The sequence below is a fragment of the Juglans regia genome, chromosome 1 (assembly GCF_001411555.2).
Source record: "Juglans regia cultivar Chandler chromosome 1, Walnut 2.0, whole genome shotgun sequence".
Taxonomy (NCBI): Eukaryota; Viridiplantae; Streptophyta; class Magnoliopsida; order Fagales; family Juglandaceae; genus Juglans; species Juglans regia.
The window spans coordinates 21,945,975-21,961,825 of record NC_049901.1 but is presented as its reverse complement, the minus strand read 5'-3'; the positions used below and the strand labels follow the sequence as shown (position 1 = coordinate 21,961,825).

The 15,851-nt window shown below is 35.6% G+C and overlaps 1 protein-coding gene across 3 annotated transcripts in view; it reads right to left on the bottom strand.

Annotated features, from left to right (window-relative positions):
- The window catches only part of LOC108999584 (two pore calcium channel protein 1A-like), a 44,385-nt gene that overhangs the window by 10,118 nt on the left and 18,416 nt on the right, over positions 1 to 15,851 (bottom strand). For all 3 annotated transcript variants that reach the window (XR_004798020.1, XR_004798021.1, XM_018976498.2), the window contains exons 11-23: positions 11,856 to 11,928; positions 10,463 to 10,528; positions 10,218 to 10,358; positions 7,320 to 7,377; positions 6,657 to 6,764; positions 6,369 to 6,432; positions 4,336 to 4,504; positions 3,967 to 4,031; positions 3,638 to 3,728; positions 2,809 to 2,895; positions 1,714 to 1,791; positions 692 to 729; positions 507 to 594 (exon numbers count right to left, since the gene is read on the bottom strand). Coding sequence is in view for 1 of the 3 variants with exons in the window: in XM_018976498.2 (XP_018832043.1) it covers positions 507 to 594; positions 692 to 729; positions 1,714 to 1,791; positions 2,809 to 2,895; positions 3,638 to 3,728; positions 3,967 to 4,031; positions 4,336 to 4,504; positions 6,369 to 6,432; positions 6,657 to 6,764; positions 7,320 to 7,377; positions 10,218 to 10,358; positions 10,463 to 10,528; positions 11,856 to 11,928 (1,126 nt within the window). In the remaining 2 variants the exon portion in view is untranslated. The remainder of the gene's footprint in view (positions 1 to 506; positions 595 to 691; positions 730 to 1,713; positions 1,792 to 2,808; positions 2,896 to 3,637; positions 3,729 to 3,966; positions 4,032 to 4,335; positions 4,505 to 6,368; positions 6,433 to 6,656; positions 6,765 to 7,319; positions 7,378 to 10,217; positions 10,359 to 10,462; positions 10,529 to 11,855; positions 11,929 to 15,851) is intronic.

Here is a 15,851-nt window from a genome sequence, read left to right as displayed (position 1 = left end):
TAGCCTATTACTCTCAGAAAAGGTACTCGTTGTCGTGTTTCTCAACATCCAATTAGTCAGTTTGTCTCTTGTCATGCCTTATCTCCTTCATTCTCGTGTTTTACTTCTCAACTTTCAAAGCATTTTGTTCCTAAAATAGTCCAGGATGCTCCGGGAGGACAACTATGAAGGATGAAATGGATGCTCTTCAATATAATGGGACATGGGTCATGTTCCACTTGATAAACAACCTCTTAGTTGTAAATGGGTCTATAAAGTCAAATTCCATCCTAATGGTTATGTGGAACATCTGAAAGCACGCTTGGTTGCTAAGGGTTACACTCAAACTTATGGCGTTGATTATGAGACCATCTCCCCAATTGTATGTTTAGCATATATAGTGGAACAGTAATGAATAAACACAAGCATGAACAAATGGCTTTTCCCTCTTGTTTGTGTTCTCTCTATGTGTCACAACAATATCATTAGGTATATAATTCAGTTATGAAAATTGGAATGATGCCAACCTATGGATTAGAAGACTCTGGTCGATCGAGCTCTGCACTCAACATATGATGAAGAAGAGCATCAACCCTTTGGCTTTGTGATTTTGTGCTGCACCAAACCAAAAAAATGAGACCAGGTTATCTTTGACATCCCAAATGAAAGTAAACGTGAGCTTTTTGGAGTGACAACTAGTTCGCATAGGTACCCCACAGATCGTCGACGCCCCTTTCCTCCATCCACTTCCTAGTTTGAGAAGGTAAAAAAATAATAATTAAAATTTGAAGCCACTTTTTGCTAGAAAAATAAAATCAGGTGAGAAAAAATATTAGACACCACTGTAAGGGGATAGAAAAACTACTGCAAGAAACAAATTAAGTGAATATTCTTACTGCTAAATCTGTTGCTGCTGAAGAGAATTTTCTTACTATTTAAGGAGTCCTACTCAGAAAAATTCAATCAAGTTTCAGTGACAAATTGTACTATTGGGATGTATTTTTAAACAATTTGAGCTATTTTGACTGACAAGTTCACTGCATTACTTGTACAATTAACAGATAACTCATTAAGCAGTTCTAATGGAGATGATAAGTTGTACGGATAGAATAATGATTTAAAAATTTCTATTATGCAAAGAAATTGCACTTAAATGTGTCCTTTACACCTTAAAATGATTTACCAAAGAGAGTAGCAAAATATCTAGACATAAGGTAACTTTCAGAACACATATAGGCGATGCTGAGCAATTTGCAGCAGAACCTCCATCTTGACCTAACATAACCCAATAAACACCATTGATGTTTTGAGCAACATTATTCTGTAAACCAACAACCTTTCAAACTATTTTAGCTTTAAGAAACTTCAAATTACGTGCATTATTATATAACTGTTGACATGCGAGTGAATTAATAATGAAAATCAGCAGTAGGCAAACCTAGGAGTATCCTTGGTTGTATGCATTAAAACTCAAACCCCTCAACTTTTGAATGAATCTCTTCCTTCAAAGGGATTAGTCTGATGGTTAATTAAAAACCCAAAATTCACAAGTTAGACAGCATCCATGCCATATTTTTGTTTCTTGATTTGCATCTGTATTCATTCATTAAAGATTTTCTTAAGATAACATTTAAGTAGAAGGGGAGTAATTTATCTGCATCATGATCAGTTTTTCACAGAGGGACATGGCAGTATATTTTCCATTGTAATAAACAGTTCAGAACAACTACAAACCTTGTCCTGCTCATTACAGTTTTCTGATGACTCAAGATCCATTTCAGCAAAGAATGCCTCCAAGACAAAAGCTATAATCTGAAATTGCATTGAAGAGAAGTTTCCAAGTTTAATTTTACTTATGAATTGCAATAAGCAATACAATTAAGATAAAGACAGGACAACCACAGCAGCGAAGGCTGCAGTGGTCATGTTCCATACTCCCAATACAAAGATCCCAAAAACATTCAAAGGAAGTTACTCTTAAAGACCCTGTCCAATGTAAAATCTGGATATCAGAACCAGGGACCCTTATCTAACCAAACCGAACCAACAAACACTAGCTATAAGGGTTTTCGGTTTTGGTTTTAATCCTGTAAGGCTACTATTCAATAGTATTTCCTAGAGAAAGGTGATTAATGTCCTCTGGGTGAAATTAGAGGAAATATAATAGTAAATATATATTTTAACTTCTGGTTTAGTCCGCTCAGAAAATATGTTTCTGCAGCACCCATTTCAAAAAACAAGTTGATCTACCCAAAAAATCACAAAACATACAAATGGCAGGCATTGTGCTTCTGCAACAATTAGGCCTTGTTTGGATAGTCAGATGAGATGAAATGAGAAATCTGTGAATAATAGTGAGATGGTTTGTGAATAGTAGTAAAATAGTTTGAATTAAGATTTTTATTGGGTTTTGGGAAATGAGAGGGTAAAAGTTGAATAAAAACATTATAAAGTTAAAATATTGTTAGAATATAATTTTTTATTTGGTATTTGAAAAAGTTGATTTTTTTTTTTTTTTTTTGTATTTTATTTGAAAGATTGGGAAAGTTGTAATAATTAGTAATGATGAAAAAGTATGAAAGTGAAATTGAAAAGTGTTTGTGTTTGAGTAGTGTTTGGAAGTTGAGATGAGATTAGATGAGATGGGATGAGATAACCAACTGCTTATACAAACGGGGCCTTAGACTACAAGCCAATGAGCTTTAGCTTAAATGACATCTCCCTTTTAGTAAGTTCAAAACTCACTGGGTGTGGGTATTACTTTTCAAAATAATGTAACATAAATGACAAGGTAAATGAAATAGGGAAGTATTATTGAATAAAATTTACCAAATTCAAGAGCAGTAACACTGTTACTAAGTAAAAGCTGAAAAAATAAGCGAGTGTCCATGAAGTTCCGGTTAATTCCTCGTAGCTCTGAAATGGTGAACACAATTAATTAATGAATCAAAGTGTAGACTACAATTACAATTCCACTTTAACTAATCAAACCATAAAAGTAAAAGCACAGAATTAAAATGACCTGCTGAAAACAAAGGAATGCTCAAACATGTTATAAATTCATAATATCAGCTGTATGAACTACATATGGTTCAAACTGCGAAGATTTCTCTAGAGGAACCTGTATCAGGTAATGCTTTTGTTCTAAGTAACCTCACTGAGCCAAAAGGATTCTAGACTTGGTGCTGGGCCTGATTGCACAAGATCAAGTAATACAGAATACAGGATACATTAGGTGGCGCCTACACAAATCCCTAGGGTCCTGCGTGGCTTCGAGATGCATGCATTGGTGGTTTGGATTTGTGAAATCTTCGGAATGAATGGCAAAATAAAAAAATTATCATAATTTTTACGATTCCTATCCAAGTATTTGGGGTAGGTACTTCATTGTTGTTAACCTATCATTACCTCTCGCACAAAGAAGCCACCCAATCTTCCATCACTATGGATTAGAATAAAAAAAGTCCAAATGCTCATGATCACATGTGAAAATATAAAAGAGAAACAGGCAGTAGTTAGTCAATTTCCCTGATAGATTCCATGGGAACAAGCATCATGAGAGAACAACTCAACCTAGAAAAACATTCACTAATCAGAAAAAGATGATAATGCAGAATAGTATATGCTACTTATAAATACTTGTAGACAGCAGTCATACCTCCATCCACATTTGCCAATTTCCCGCAACTAGTAGATTAAAAAGTGTCACCATCCCATTTGGATAGTCGTTGAAATTGAAAAGTAAATAGCTGATTTTGTCAAGAAAACTAAAGTGACTGAAGATATCAGCATTCTCTCTCTCTAGCACTAGAACCTTTGCAGGAACGAGAAACAAGCCAAAAGAGATTAAATAATGATAACTAATAGAATTGCCTAAAATTACTCAATTAGCCTTTTGTCAGTATCATACAGAAAGGTATCACAGTCATGCGATGGATGGATTGAATCAACGCCAAGGAAATACTTCCTTCAGTAAATAAAGGATACTCGTAATCAGCAAGATCTGTTTCTTCCAAACTGGCATTTCCATCATTGACAATTCCACCAAAGATCTATAAATCAGATAGAAAACAGAACAAATTGGGAAGAATGTTGTAACAGTAACATAAAGGGGACATCATAAGGATGACCTACACGGTATTTAATTTTAAAACTGCAAAAATACATAACCAAGAATAGATTTGGGACACTATAAACTTCATATTTCCAAATATACTGAATTAAGAGATAAAGGATCAGTACAGGTTATAAAATTTTCTTAATCCCAACAATAGAGAAGCACAAATTAATGAAGAAGGTGATCAGAAAGGGCATCTTTAGTAAATTACTTTCTTTGAAAGCAAGCAAAAGAATTACCTGCACACCAAGAGAACAATAAATACAAAGGACACAAAATATGGTCCCAAGGTATGGCATCAAGCTTGGTATAAGGGCTATGAAAGTGGCAATGAAGGCACGGTAACGCTGAACATGCATCAGTAGCCTTATCAACCTTAACATTCTTGCGAGGAGAAGGTAGCGAATCCTGTTGACATAGAACGATGAGATTTAATGGTAATATGCATTCATAGGTAAGCGAGCGCTTAAATAGCTATTATAACCATAGAAGTACCATTTAAAATTTGTAACTTCAGAATAACATCAGAAGAAACCAATTATGTACAGATTAATGGATTGAAGCTTGATACTGGTATAATTCCTTTCCAAATGTGCTGTTGAATAAGTCAATTAAAGAAAACTGAACTCAATCGAACTACGCCCAGTCCCAACAAAATTATGGTTACCTTCATAAACCCATTTTCAACTAATAAGTTAACCACATGTATCTTTTCATTCATTTTCTCCTCTCTAAAGGCATACTCTCTGCCAACACATTGTTTAGTGTTGTTGAAAAATTAATAGACAAATAGAATGACATTCCTTTTTACTATGAGATCCAAAGATAGCAAAGCTTGAAACCAGACTCGTACAAGTTTTGGTTAATTAAAAGGTCTTGGACCAACCCCACTGACAACCATAGACATTGGCTTTTGATGCAACTACGAACGCCTGGATTCTTCTCCCAAAGTTCGCTCTCAGCCGGATTAAGGTGTACAAATCATTTTTCCTGCCCCAATCACATCTTATCTGACTCAAGATTTCATCAGCTACATCTACTTCCGATTTAAATATTGTCTCTAGTGCAATCTTTAGCTAGGTAAAGATCCACATTAAAGCTAGACAATAAAACCTTTTTTTAGGATGAAAAATAAAAATTTGCAATCCAAATGGAAAAAAGGTACACCAGAAATACAAAAGAAAAAATACACCTTATGATTTAGATCCTAAGCTAAGAGCATTACCAATGACACGAGTGCTAGTGTTCCTGCATTCAAGCAATCTGCTCCTTGGTAGGGGCTATCCTTTGGTTTTAGAAATGAGAAGATACTCTGTCCCTTTTCCTCAGTTAATCTATTTCATATCACCTTTACCACTTCTATGATAGAATTCTTCTTAAAAAAATGGAAAAAGCAGAACCAAGTCAAGATGATACAGACCAACCTATTCTTCTTGTGCCAAAGATCTTACCATTTCTGAAGGAACTAGAATCACATTTCCTTTCAATTTCCATTCAAGAGTTCTTATGTGTTTCCACGCCCCCTCGAGACCCCAAAAAATTCTAAATATCATTGAGAAGTATCCTAGTCTGAGAGCAACTTGATGAAGACAACGAGGTGGTCATTTAAAATTAGTGTTGAATACGGAAATGATCCTTGTGGTTTGCCTTTTGGAAAATTAGTCCCTGTACTCTAATTTTGAATTTTTTTAATTCCTGTGCTTTCAATTTTGATCAAATTAGTTTTTCCGTTAGTAATCTGTTAATAATCTTTTAAAACTCCATGTCAGTACCAATCATTGAGAGCCACGTCAAAACAAACACCTAGGTCCCAAGCCATGCTTGGGTCATCAAGGTAGCCATGCCTAGGTCCACCTAGGCTATCTAATTTTTTAAGCGATTTTTTTCATAATTAATTTTTTTATTTATTAGATGGCATGCGGCACTTAACTATTGGTGTTGACATGCCATTTAGCAAATAATTAATAAATTATTAACGGAATGACTGATTTGATAGAAGTTGACTGCATAGGAAGTCAAAAGTACAAAATTAGAGTATAGAGACTAATCTGTCCAAAAGGCAAGTCACAGGAACTGTTTTAGCATCTAACCCTTAAGCTACGCCCAATGACTTTTCATCATATCATTACTAGACTAAGAAACTTTTATTCTTCAAAAGGTTTCACATTAAACCAAAACATTTATAGAAAACAATCAAGAAAATATAGTGAGGGACAAGAAATAATTTCATGCTATGCAGAAAAATTAAAAATAAAAAATAAAAAATCCCTACCATTCTCCATTGGAAAGAAATGCTAGTCCTTCAGGGGTCACAAAAATTAAGGTTTCTCCGATAACTGCAGAATAACAAGAGTAAAAAATTCAAATGATTCTTAATATGAAATAATCAAAGAATGGACCAATTATGATTGCAGAGGTGGATTTATTAACATTTCCATCAAAGAATGGAGTTATTCTTATTCTGATGCCCCATAGGCCGGCACCATGCTTTTTAAAAGTTATATGTTATACAAGTAATTAAGCAGTGCGATAAAAAGTTATATTCTTCCAAGCCAATTACCTATTACCCATGTGACGAGAAAATCAAAACGGTTTTGACCATCCCTCCAATAATTTTTAAATCCAAATGCATAGACTTTTAGAGCCATTTCAAATACATATATCCACCCTGTGGAACAAGAAAAAAAAAATAGACCTATTAATATCAGAAGCAAAAACTGAGTATCAATATATCAGTAAAAGCTTGAGTAACTAGCCATATTCATACAGAGCAAGGATTTAATAAGCAAAACAGTTCCAAAGGAGTCTCATATACAAAACAGACGAGGGGAACAACAGGCCGATTCAGACATAATTTGTATTATGATCTCAGTTTAGTAGCTGTACGCAAAATTCTAAGAGTTTCAATCACTACTAACTCCAACACTAACTGAAACTCTCGTCATAAAACAGACTTCACTGAAGAAGACTGACTGGACAGTGCTAAACCACCATTGACAATAACTGCAGGCTTTAAATATTGAATGACTAGAAGCTTATTAAACCAATGAAAATGCACATAATTCTCCAAAAGGGAAACAAGTAATCATTCAGGAAGTCTAGACCATTTTAGCAGCAACCATGCGTCAACTCAGAAGCTCACCAGAAACAATTTTATACCATAAGTTTTTAGTGCAGCACAAATGCATAGATGAAGATAGGTTACTCCTCAACAAGCACTTACCAAAGACAAACTCAACCTCTTGCCACACCTTTTGAGCAGAATTGTTTTCAATATCAAGCTGCAATAAATAAATCTCTCACATTAGCCATACCAATGATTGAGCCAGGATACAATTTTAATGAGTCAATTGACAATCAATTGTTCAGGAGCCAGTAGTCAAGAAAGCACAAACCTTTAATAAAACAAGAGTACTGCTTCATCCACAAGGGAGTTACAGAAAATAATTCCACAAACTGATGTGGCTTCATCTGAACTGTTAGATTTACTTTACAATAAAAGTAACTTTACAATTTGACGAACCACATCAAGCCACATCAATTTGTAGGATTGATTTTGAGTAATTCCTTTGTGGCTAGAGTATTTCCCATAAAAAAATTATAGGACCAAATACATGTATGAAGTGTCAATTATGTATAAAAATCTTTCATAAAGGAACTTAAATATATATCATTGGTGGTTCTTTCAGATTTTCTTTCATCTAGAAAGAAGCAGGGCATCTATGTCTTGTCTATCTCCACTTGTGGAGCATTGGTTGGTTAGAAAGACTTCCTCCCTGTTTGTAAGGGGGAAGTATTCTGTTTATTTAAATACAAGAAAAAGAAAAAAAACTTTTGCCTATAGTTAGAACCTATGCATGGCTGCTCTCTCTCTCTCTCTCTCTCTCTCTCTCAGATTTTAATGCAAATAGAATGGGCCTTCATATTATAACCCGAAATCAAATAGATCAGAAGTCAGATGGTAGATATATCACTAGTTTCCTTAATCTAAACCCAAACTGAAAACAATGACATATAGTGAGGGTGCAAATGGCTGTTCCTGTGGTAACTAAATCTAACACGCTAAACATCATTCTGAATATTGACCCCGGGCCATTCCATAAAAATCTCAGAAGAATTATCTGGCATTGAAGGCATAATTAGTACTCAACAGGCGTCTTTTTAGTTTCATAGAAAAACACTCCTCTCTAAGGCTTGATTGTGGTGTGGTCTGTGGTTGCAGGACATCCTTTGGATTATCAAACACTGCCGCATCCTCAGCAGATAAAAATCACTGCAATCGTGGGCAACTAAAGCAGCAAACTTTTCATAACCTAGGCTGAAAAAGAAGTCATGATACACTTTATAAGATACTACTGTTGAAAATCAGTGAGATCAATACTTGAAGACATGATGCTCATGTCAAGGCATGTCTAATAGTTGTCTGCTCATTTTATATAAGATGCCCCAACCATCCTAAAAATCAAAGAGTGATGAGGGTACTGCATTTAAGCCAAGACAATTACACATTATTATGTTGATATTTCTTAGTGCATGTGATTATTCTGCAAATATCAAACCCAAAATTATAGATGGATGATATTCATGTTCAAATAATAAACTCACAAATGCAATTTATATACTCATATCCCCAAGCCTAGCTTTTGGAAGTTATGACTGACATCACATCCATAATGAAATTGACAGTTCCATCTGGCTCCAAAAATAATAGAATTTTCTCCCCCAAATTGGGCTGTTAAAGATCATGTGAGCTGCTGCTGTTGAGATAAGTTTTGAATTCTATTTACATGGCTTGTGTACTGAAAATTTTGAATGAAGAAATACTAAGGATAAACTAGACCTAGCGAGCGGTGAATTAAAAAACTTGCTTTAAATCCAATAAATGTGTCAATGAAGCATTTATAAGTTTGGAATGGTTACAGATTTAAAGAACCTACACATAGATTAGCACTAAGACTCTATTCATCATGATCTTCTTGTTATGCTGTTTCAACTTGCACACTAATTGAGTCACATAATCCTTCATATTTGTTTTACGAACACCACACTTTTATACCCTTGGCATGATTTTATTCCACCATGTTAATTCCCCTTGGGCCTTTGAAACTCGTTTTTCAGACTCCTACCAATATGTAGATGAATTTTTTGATATACTAAGGTTTACTAGGACATCTAGCAGCAAATCTACCTAGGTGATAAAAAACTCTCAAGCTCACAATAATCCATGACAAAAATTCTCTCTTCTCCTCACTTCTGAAAATCTTAAGTTTTTTTCTGATTAAGCTCAATACAACTCAAAGGCAAAGAGAGAATTCAAAATACCAATTTTTCGGACGGGGAATGGGGCCATTAATAGAGAACCCTTAAAAACAAGTAAACTGTGCTTGAAACTCTAGTTTTTGCATTGCAGTAGACCTGTGTAAGTGAGCAGTCAAGTAGTTGTGCGTGCAGGTTGATAAAATTTTGAGTGCGCAGCCACCGACACTAGTATTTAACCTAGGTACAATGTGGTCAAACTAACCTCCTGAGGTTATTCCCAAGGTTTATGAGCCATTTTGTTGTTCCTGCATCTTGAAATCATTGATGTTTACACTTTTTGATCCAGCCTGTGTTATATATAGCTGCATTTAACACTTCTTCAGATTTAAAACTTAGACTAAACAGTGTCTTGTCTACAAGATTTGCTAACACACCAAAAGATTACCCATATGTTCTTAACATAAATGTTTTTATTCTTTGATTTTATAATACTCATTTGTTGCCCCCTGGGCATGGAGTGAAAGAAGGGAGTAGGGAAAGCCAATCAATAACCAAACGGTAAACCCGGTTAGATAAAACCAAAAAGGTTAGACAAAACTGAAAACCATTTAGTGATGGCAAAAATTTACTTTTATGTCACAAAGGATGAGATTTGACAATAAATTGCATCAAGAAATCAAATCCTCGTTGGGAAAATGCAAGTTTATTTACAGCACTAGATTACATAAATGGTGGCGTTAGACAAGAATAAAAAGACTGAACTTTAATCTTAAAAATCAAATAAATATATTTCAATCAACTTTATATGGTTGATCAGAGGAGCAAATGGAAAACACAAATTCTATTTAAATAGAAGCCATACCGTTGTTTCAACAATAACAGCCAACAGATTCAGCACAAGAATGAAGGATACAATGTATCCAAATATGGGACGCCGTACATAGCCTTTCAATTTTTCAGAGAAGGGTGAATGGTAGAATGGACATTTTTCAAAGCAAGATGGCTGCAACCATAATGCACAGTATCAAGAAACAGTCTAAAGGTCTTCACTGCAGGGAGAAAAAAAGAGCTTCCTTCCGTTTCAGATCTAGGACAGATTGGACTTACAGAATCTTCCTTCCGGAATTTTAGAGCAATGGCATTGCAAAGGTCAGCAAATTCGTCCAAGTTGATCTAAAGGTGAAAAAAGCGAAGTCCAGCAAATAATTGAGATAAATGAATTTACAATAAATTAAATAACCATACAAAATATCTTCTGCAAAAATCACTACAGAGTGAAAAATGATTAAAAGATAAGAAAAAAAAAATCAAAATTTTTACTTAGCTTTCTTCTCATTGGGTTGAATAATAGCATCCAGTTTAGCAAAATAATCTGAATTCTAGGATATGAGATAATTAAAAATCAAGCAAAGACAGAAATAATCATTTAGCCTTGTTTGTTTCCAGGAAACATCTCATCTCATCTCATCTAATCATTACAACTTTTCCAAATTCCAATACAAAATAAAATAAACAATTCAACTTTTTCAAATCTCAAAACAAAAATAATATTAAAAAAATATATTCTAACAATATTTTATTCAACTTTTTAACTTTAATCTCAACTCATCTCATTTCATTTCATCTCATTTGCGAAAACAAAGGTAAGTAAACAGAATCGTGCGATGCGTGTTGGTTGATAAATCGACTGATATAACCAAAAGCTCAGTACATTTGTCTTTACCAGCACATCTTGAAGATCGAAGTTTTCCTCGTTTGGTTATGCAGATGAGATGAAATGAGATCAAAGTTGAAAGTTGAATAAAATATAGTTAGAATATAATTTTTTAATATTATTTTTGTTTTGGGATTTGAAAAAATTGAATTGTTTATTATATTTTGTGTGGGAATTTGAAAAAATTGTAATGATTATATGAGATATCTCATCTCATCTACCAACCAAACAGGTGCCACTTTTATTTAACTGGAAGCTTCTCTACCTAGTAGCTAGGAAAAGAGAAGGAAGACAATGGAAGCTACAGAAAACAAATAGGTAGCTAGTTTGTCCTGGTTGGAAGAAGGCAAAATAGGGGAAGGAATGAAAAGCATTTTCATCCTTCATCCAGCATATATCACTTAAATAATGGGTTGAAGAAGAAAGCTACTTGTAATTTCAAATAACTACCAGCGTTGTATCACTGAAACAAATATATATTAATTTTCCTCCTTGGTCCCACGCCGAGTGCATTATCCCTAGGAGTTTAAGTTATCAAACTTTACAATCATTTTTTTAATCAGTAACAAAATTTGCAATCATAAGGATAGGATAAATTTTTAAACCATAGATGGATTTTTCTAACTGATGCAAAGAATAGTTTTGGGATCACTAACGAAAAACCTTGTGTGTGTGTGTGTGTGAGAGAGAGAGAGAGAGAGAGAGTGCGAATCGTGTTTATGAATTTCTACGTATGTATATAGGTTACTTGGAATTTAGTACAAGAGCTCAAGTAAATGAGTATACCTTGAAGTCTTGACTATCATCCAGCTCATCAAAAATCAACTCAAATTCTTCCCCAGATATATTAGGCAAAGTCCTACATAAACCATTATAAGACATCCTTCAGCATCCACAAAATATACATCACAAGCTAGAGGTACAATTACTGAAAGCTATAACTATAAGGATCTCCATTCTTTTAAGAGATGCTGATCTCTCGTGGAAAGAGCCAATTCAACATAAAAAAACACGTTACTAGTTTCTTTCTTAGACCGTAGATCCAATGTTGTGCAGAGGACTAAAATGATGAGTAGTTCACTGAGTTTCTTTTTTATTTTTGGATGAGAAAAATACTTTTTAATACGAATGAAATAGGTGTTGCCCAAGTACGCAGGAGTATACAAAAGAAAAAACCTAAATACATTCTAGGAAATTGAAAAAGAAACAAGAAAATCATGAACACTAGTTCCATTGAGCACAATGACAAAAAACCAAAGCAATAGGGTGTGCACTAAAAGATTTCTATGTCACGCCCTATCTTCAAAGCACCTATCATTTCTTTCTGTCTAGATACACCACATAAGGCACATGAATCATTCTCCAAACCGAAGCCACTTGAGAACAACCATGGAGCCCATTCCAGCAAGCTAAGATATCCCCCACCCTTGAAGGCATCACCAAGAAATTCCGGATCTACTAAAACTCTCATTCCATAATGCCCTTGCCACCTCACAATGCAATAGTAAATGATCCATGGATTCACCATTCCTCTTACACATGTAGCACCAAGTCATGACAATGAAACTACACTTCCTCAAATTGTCAATGGTCAAAACTTTCCCAAGACAGGCAGTTCAAATCAAAGAAACTTTGGAAGGCACCCTACACTTCCATCGTGCATATCAGACATTCCTGCCCCACATCCAACCACCCCACTAGCTTTGTGCGAGCCACCATCCACCTCAAAACTGCCCTAGGTAACTGGAAGATGAGGAGATTTCTTCAAAAACTCCAGAAAACTGATCACCTTTCGAGAGCACATGACCCTCGATATCAAATGAAGTCCTTTCTCTAGAGACTCATTTCCCTCTGTTTCCCATCCTAGAAACAGAGTAAGGAGAAGCAACTTTCCTGAGCGTCTTGGCAAATCTTAGCCATTCCCTTCACACCTTCTAGGAGTTGCAACCCAACCAAGCAAGGATGATGTGAAGTTCAAAATGTGGAATTCAGAAAATAACATGGTCATGTCATGGCTCATTAATTCCAGGACAAATGGCATTGGAGAAAATTTTCTTCTCTATAGAAGAGTGGAGATTTGGGAAGTTGCCAAGGAAATGTATTCTAACAATGAGAATACATCTGATTTATTCGAGGTGGAAAGTGTTCTCCATGACTTACGTCAAGGAGATTGACAGTGACCCAATACTTCAACACACTCAACTGCTATTGGCAATAGCTAGACTTATTCGAGGAGCACAATTGGAGTTGTCCCAAAGATGGAATCAGGTATAAACAAATTGTTGAAAAGAAGAATATACAAGTTTCTAATTGGATTAAATAAAAATCTCGATGAAGTACAAGGAAGAATCCTAGGATCCAAACCACTACCAAACGTCCGAGAAGCATTTTCAGAAGTTTGCAGAGAGGAGAGTCGAAAGAAGATAATGATGGGCCCTTAAGATTCTACAACAAACCTGGAGAGTTCAGCCTTTACGGTTCGAGGAAATCCATACAACAGCAGTGACAGTAGACCAAAGAAAGGGCGGCCGTGGTGTGACCATTGTTGACGTCCTGGTCACTCCAAGGACACCTGCTGGAAAATCCACGATAAACCCGTTGATTGGAAGCCTTCCCGCTTTGCCAACGATAGAGAAGGAGCGGGAAATGTCGTCTCGGTAGATGAAAAACCGACACCACCCGAGCCCAGTCTCTTTAGCAAGGAGCAGCTAGAATTATTGCAAAAAATGTTCAGCCAATTGTCAGCAGCCCCTGCCACCACTATGGTTGGTACCGGTTCTTCGGCACACAAAGGTAATCTTTTAAGCACTCTTAATGTTAAAAAGGATAAGCTAGGTACATGGATTGTAGACTTAGGAGCATCGGACCAAATGACAAGAGATGAAAATTTTTTTTTCTACTTACAGTCTCTGTTATGAAAATTTAACAATCAGGATAGCAGATGGTTCACTCTCAAAGGTAGCTGGTACAGGTTCTGTTAAAATTTCAGAGAACCTAACACTCAACTCAGTTCTCTTAGTCCAAATTTGGATTGCAATTTACTATCTATTAGTAAACTCACTCGGAATCTCAATTGTGTTAAAATTTTCCCAAATATGTGTGAATTTCAGGTCTTGGATTGGGGGAAGACGATTGGCAGTGCTAAGATGTGTTCGGGGCTCTATCTTCTCAAGGTTAATGATCCTCAAGGAACAACTCACAAATCCGAATGTTTAGTGTCCAGAAGTCAAAGTTCTTTTTATGTCATTCATTCTAATAATGACAGTGCAATTATGTTGCGGCACTATTGGTTAGGACATCCAAATTTCTTGCATCTCGAGAATTCCTTCATTATTCAATAATAAAAATCCAAATGATTTTCAGTGTGAGATTTGTCAATTTTCAAAACATGTTCGCAACACTTATCCCAACCGACCCTACAAAGCATCCCAACCCTTTTCAATGATTCATAGTGATGTGTGGGGGCCATCTAGGATCAAGAATATTACTGGATCTCGCTAGTTTATATCTTTTATAGATGATCACACTAGACTTACCTGGGTATTCCTCATGAAAGAAAAGTCAAGAGGCAGGTCAGATTTTCAAAAATTTTAACACCATGATCCAAACACAATTCCAAGCAAAAATACAGATTGTGAAAACTGATATTGCCAAAGAATATTTCAAATCCATTCTTGATGATTATCTTGAGTCAAGGTATAGTACACCAAAGTTCTTGTGTCGACACTTCTCAACAAAATGGAATTGCCGAAAGAAAAAACTGGCACCTATTAGATGTTGCTCACTCCCTCATGTTCTTTACACATGTACTGAAACACTTTTGGGGTGAAGCCATTCTCACTGCAACCTACTTCATAAACAAGATGCCCTCTTGTGTTCTCAAATTCCAAACTCCCTGTCAAACTCTACTTCAGTCCTTTCCTAATACTCGACTCATCCCCACTATTCCCTTCAAAGTATTCAAGTGCTTAACCTTTGTTCATGTTCATCGTCAACACCGGGGTAAACTTGATCCTAGAGCCCTTAAGTGCATTTTGATCAGGTACTCTCCAAACCAAAACGGGTATAAGTGTTATTCACCGGTCACTAAAAGATATTATCACTCCATGGATGTCACTTTTTTTGAGCATCAACCATATTACCCCAAATCTAATATTCAGGGGGAGAGCAATCTTACACAGGAATACCAACTTTGGGATATTGAAGATTATCTCACCCTTCTTTTTATTCTGGCCCATTTCACCCATCACAAACTCCTGAATTCATTCCTATTGAGTCTATTCCTCCTCCACATCTCTTAAGACTCTCCCGTGAGACATCAAACCACCAATCTGTCAGTTCCTACAAATCCACCTCAGAATCTGGATACTATTCAACCAACAAACAATAATGAGTTGATTACCTATTCACTGAGGAGAAGGAACCAAAAGGAGATAGAACAACAAGCATCTCTTGAGCAAATCCAAGAGTCTGATCCCGAGTCCTAGATCAAATGAAGATCCACCAGGTAACCTAATCCCGAGACTTCCCATAATGAGTTAACTAATGATGATAGTGATTGTCCTATTGCTATGAGAAAAGGTGTGAGATCATGCACAAAACACCCAATATACACATTTGTGTCATATCAGGGACTATCATAGAATTTCAGAACCTTTGTTGCCAAACTCGACAAAATCCAAGTCCCTAATAACATACAAGAAGATCTCGATACACCTGAATGGAAGTCTGCAGTTTGTGAAGAAATCCGTGCACTAGAAAAGAATGGAACATGGGAGATCA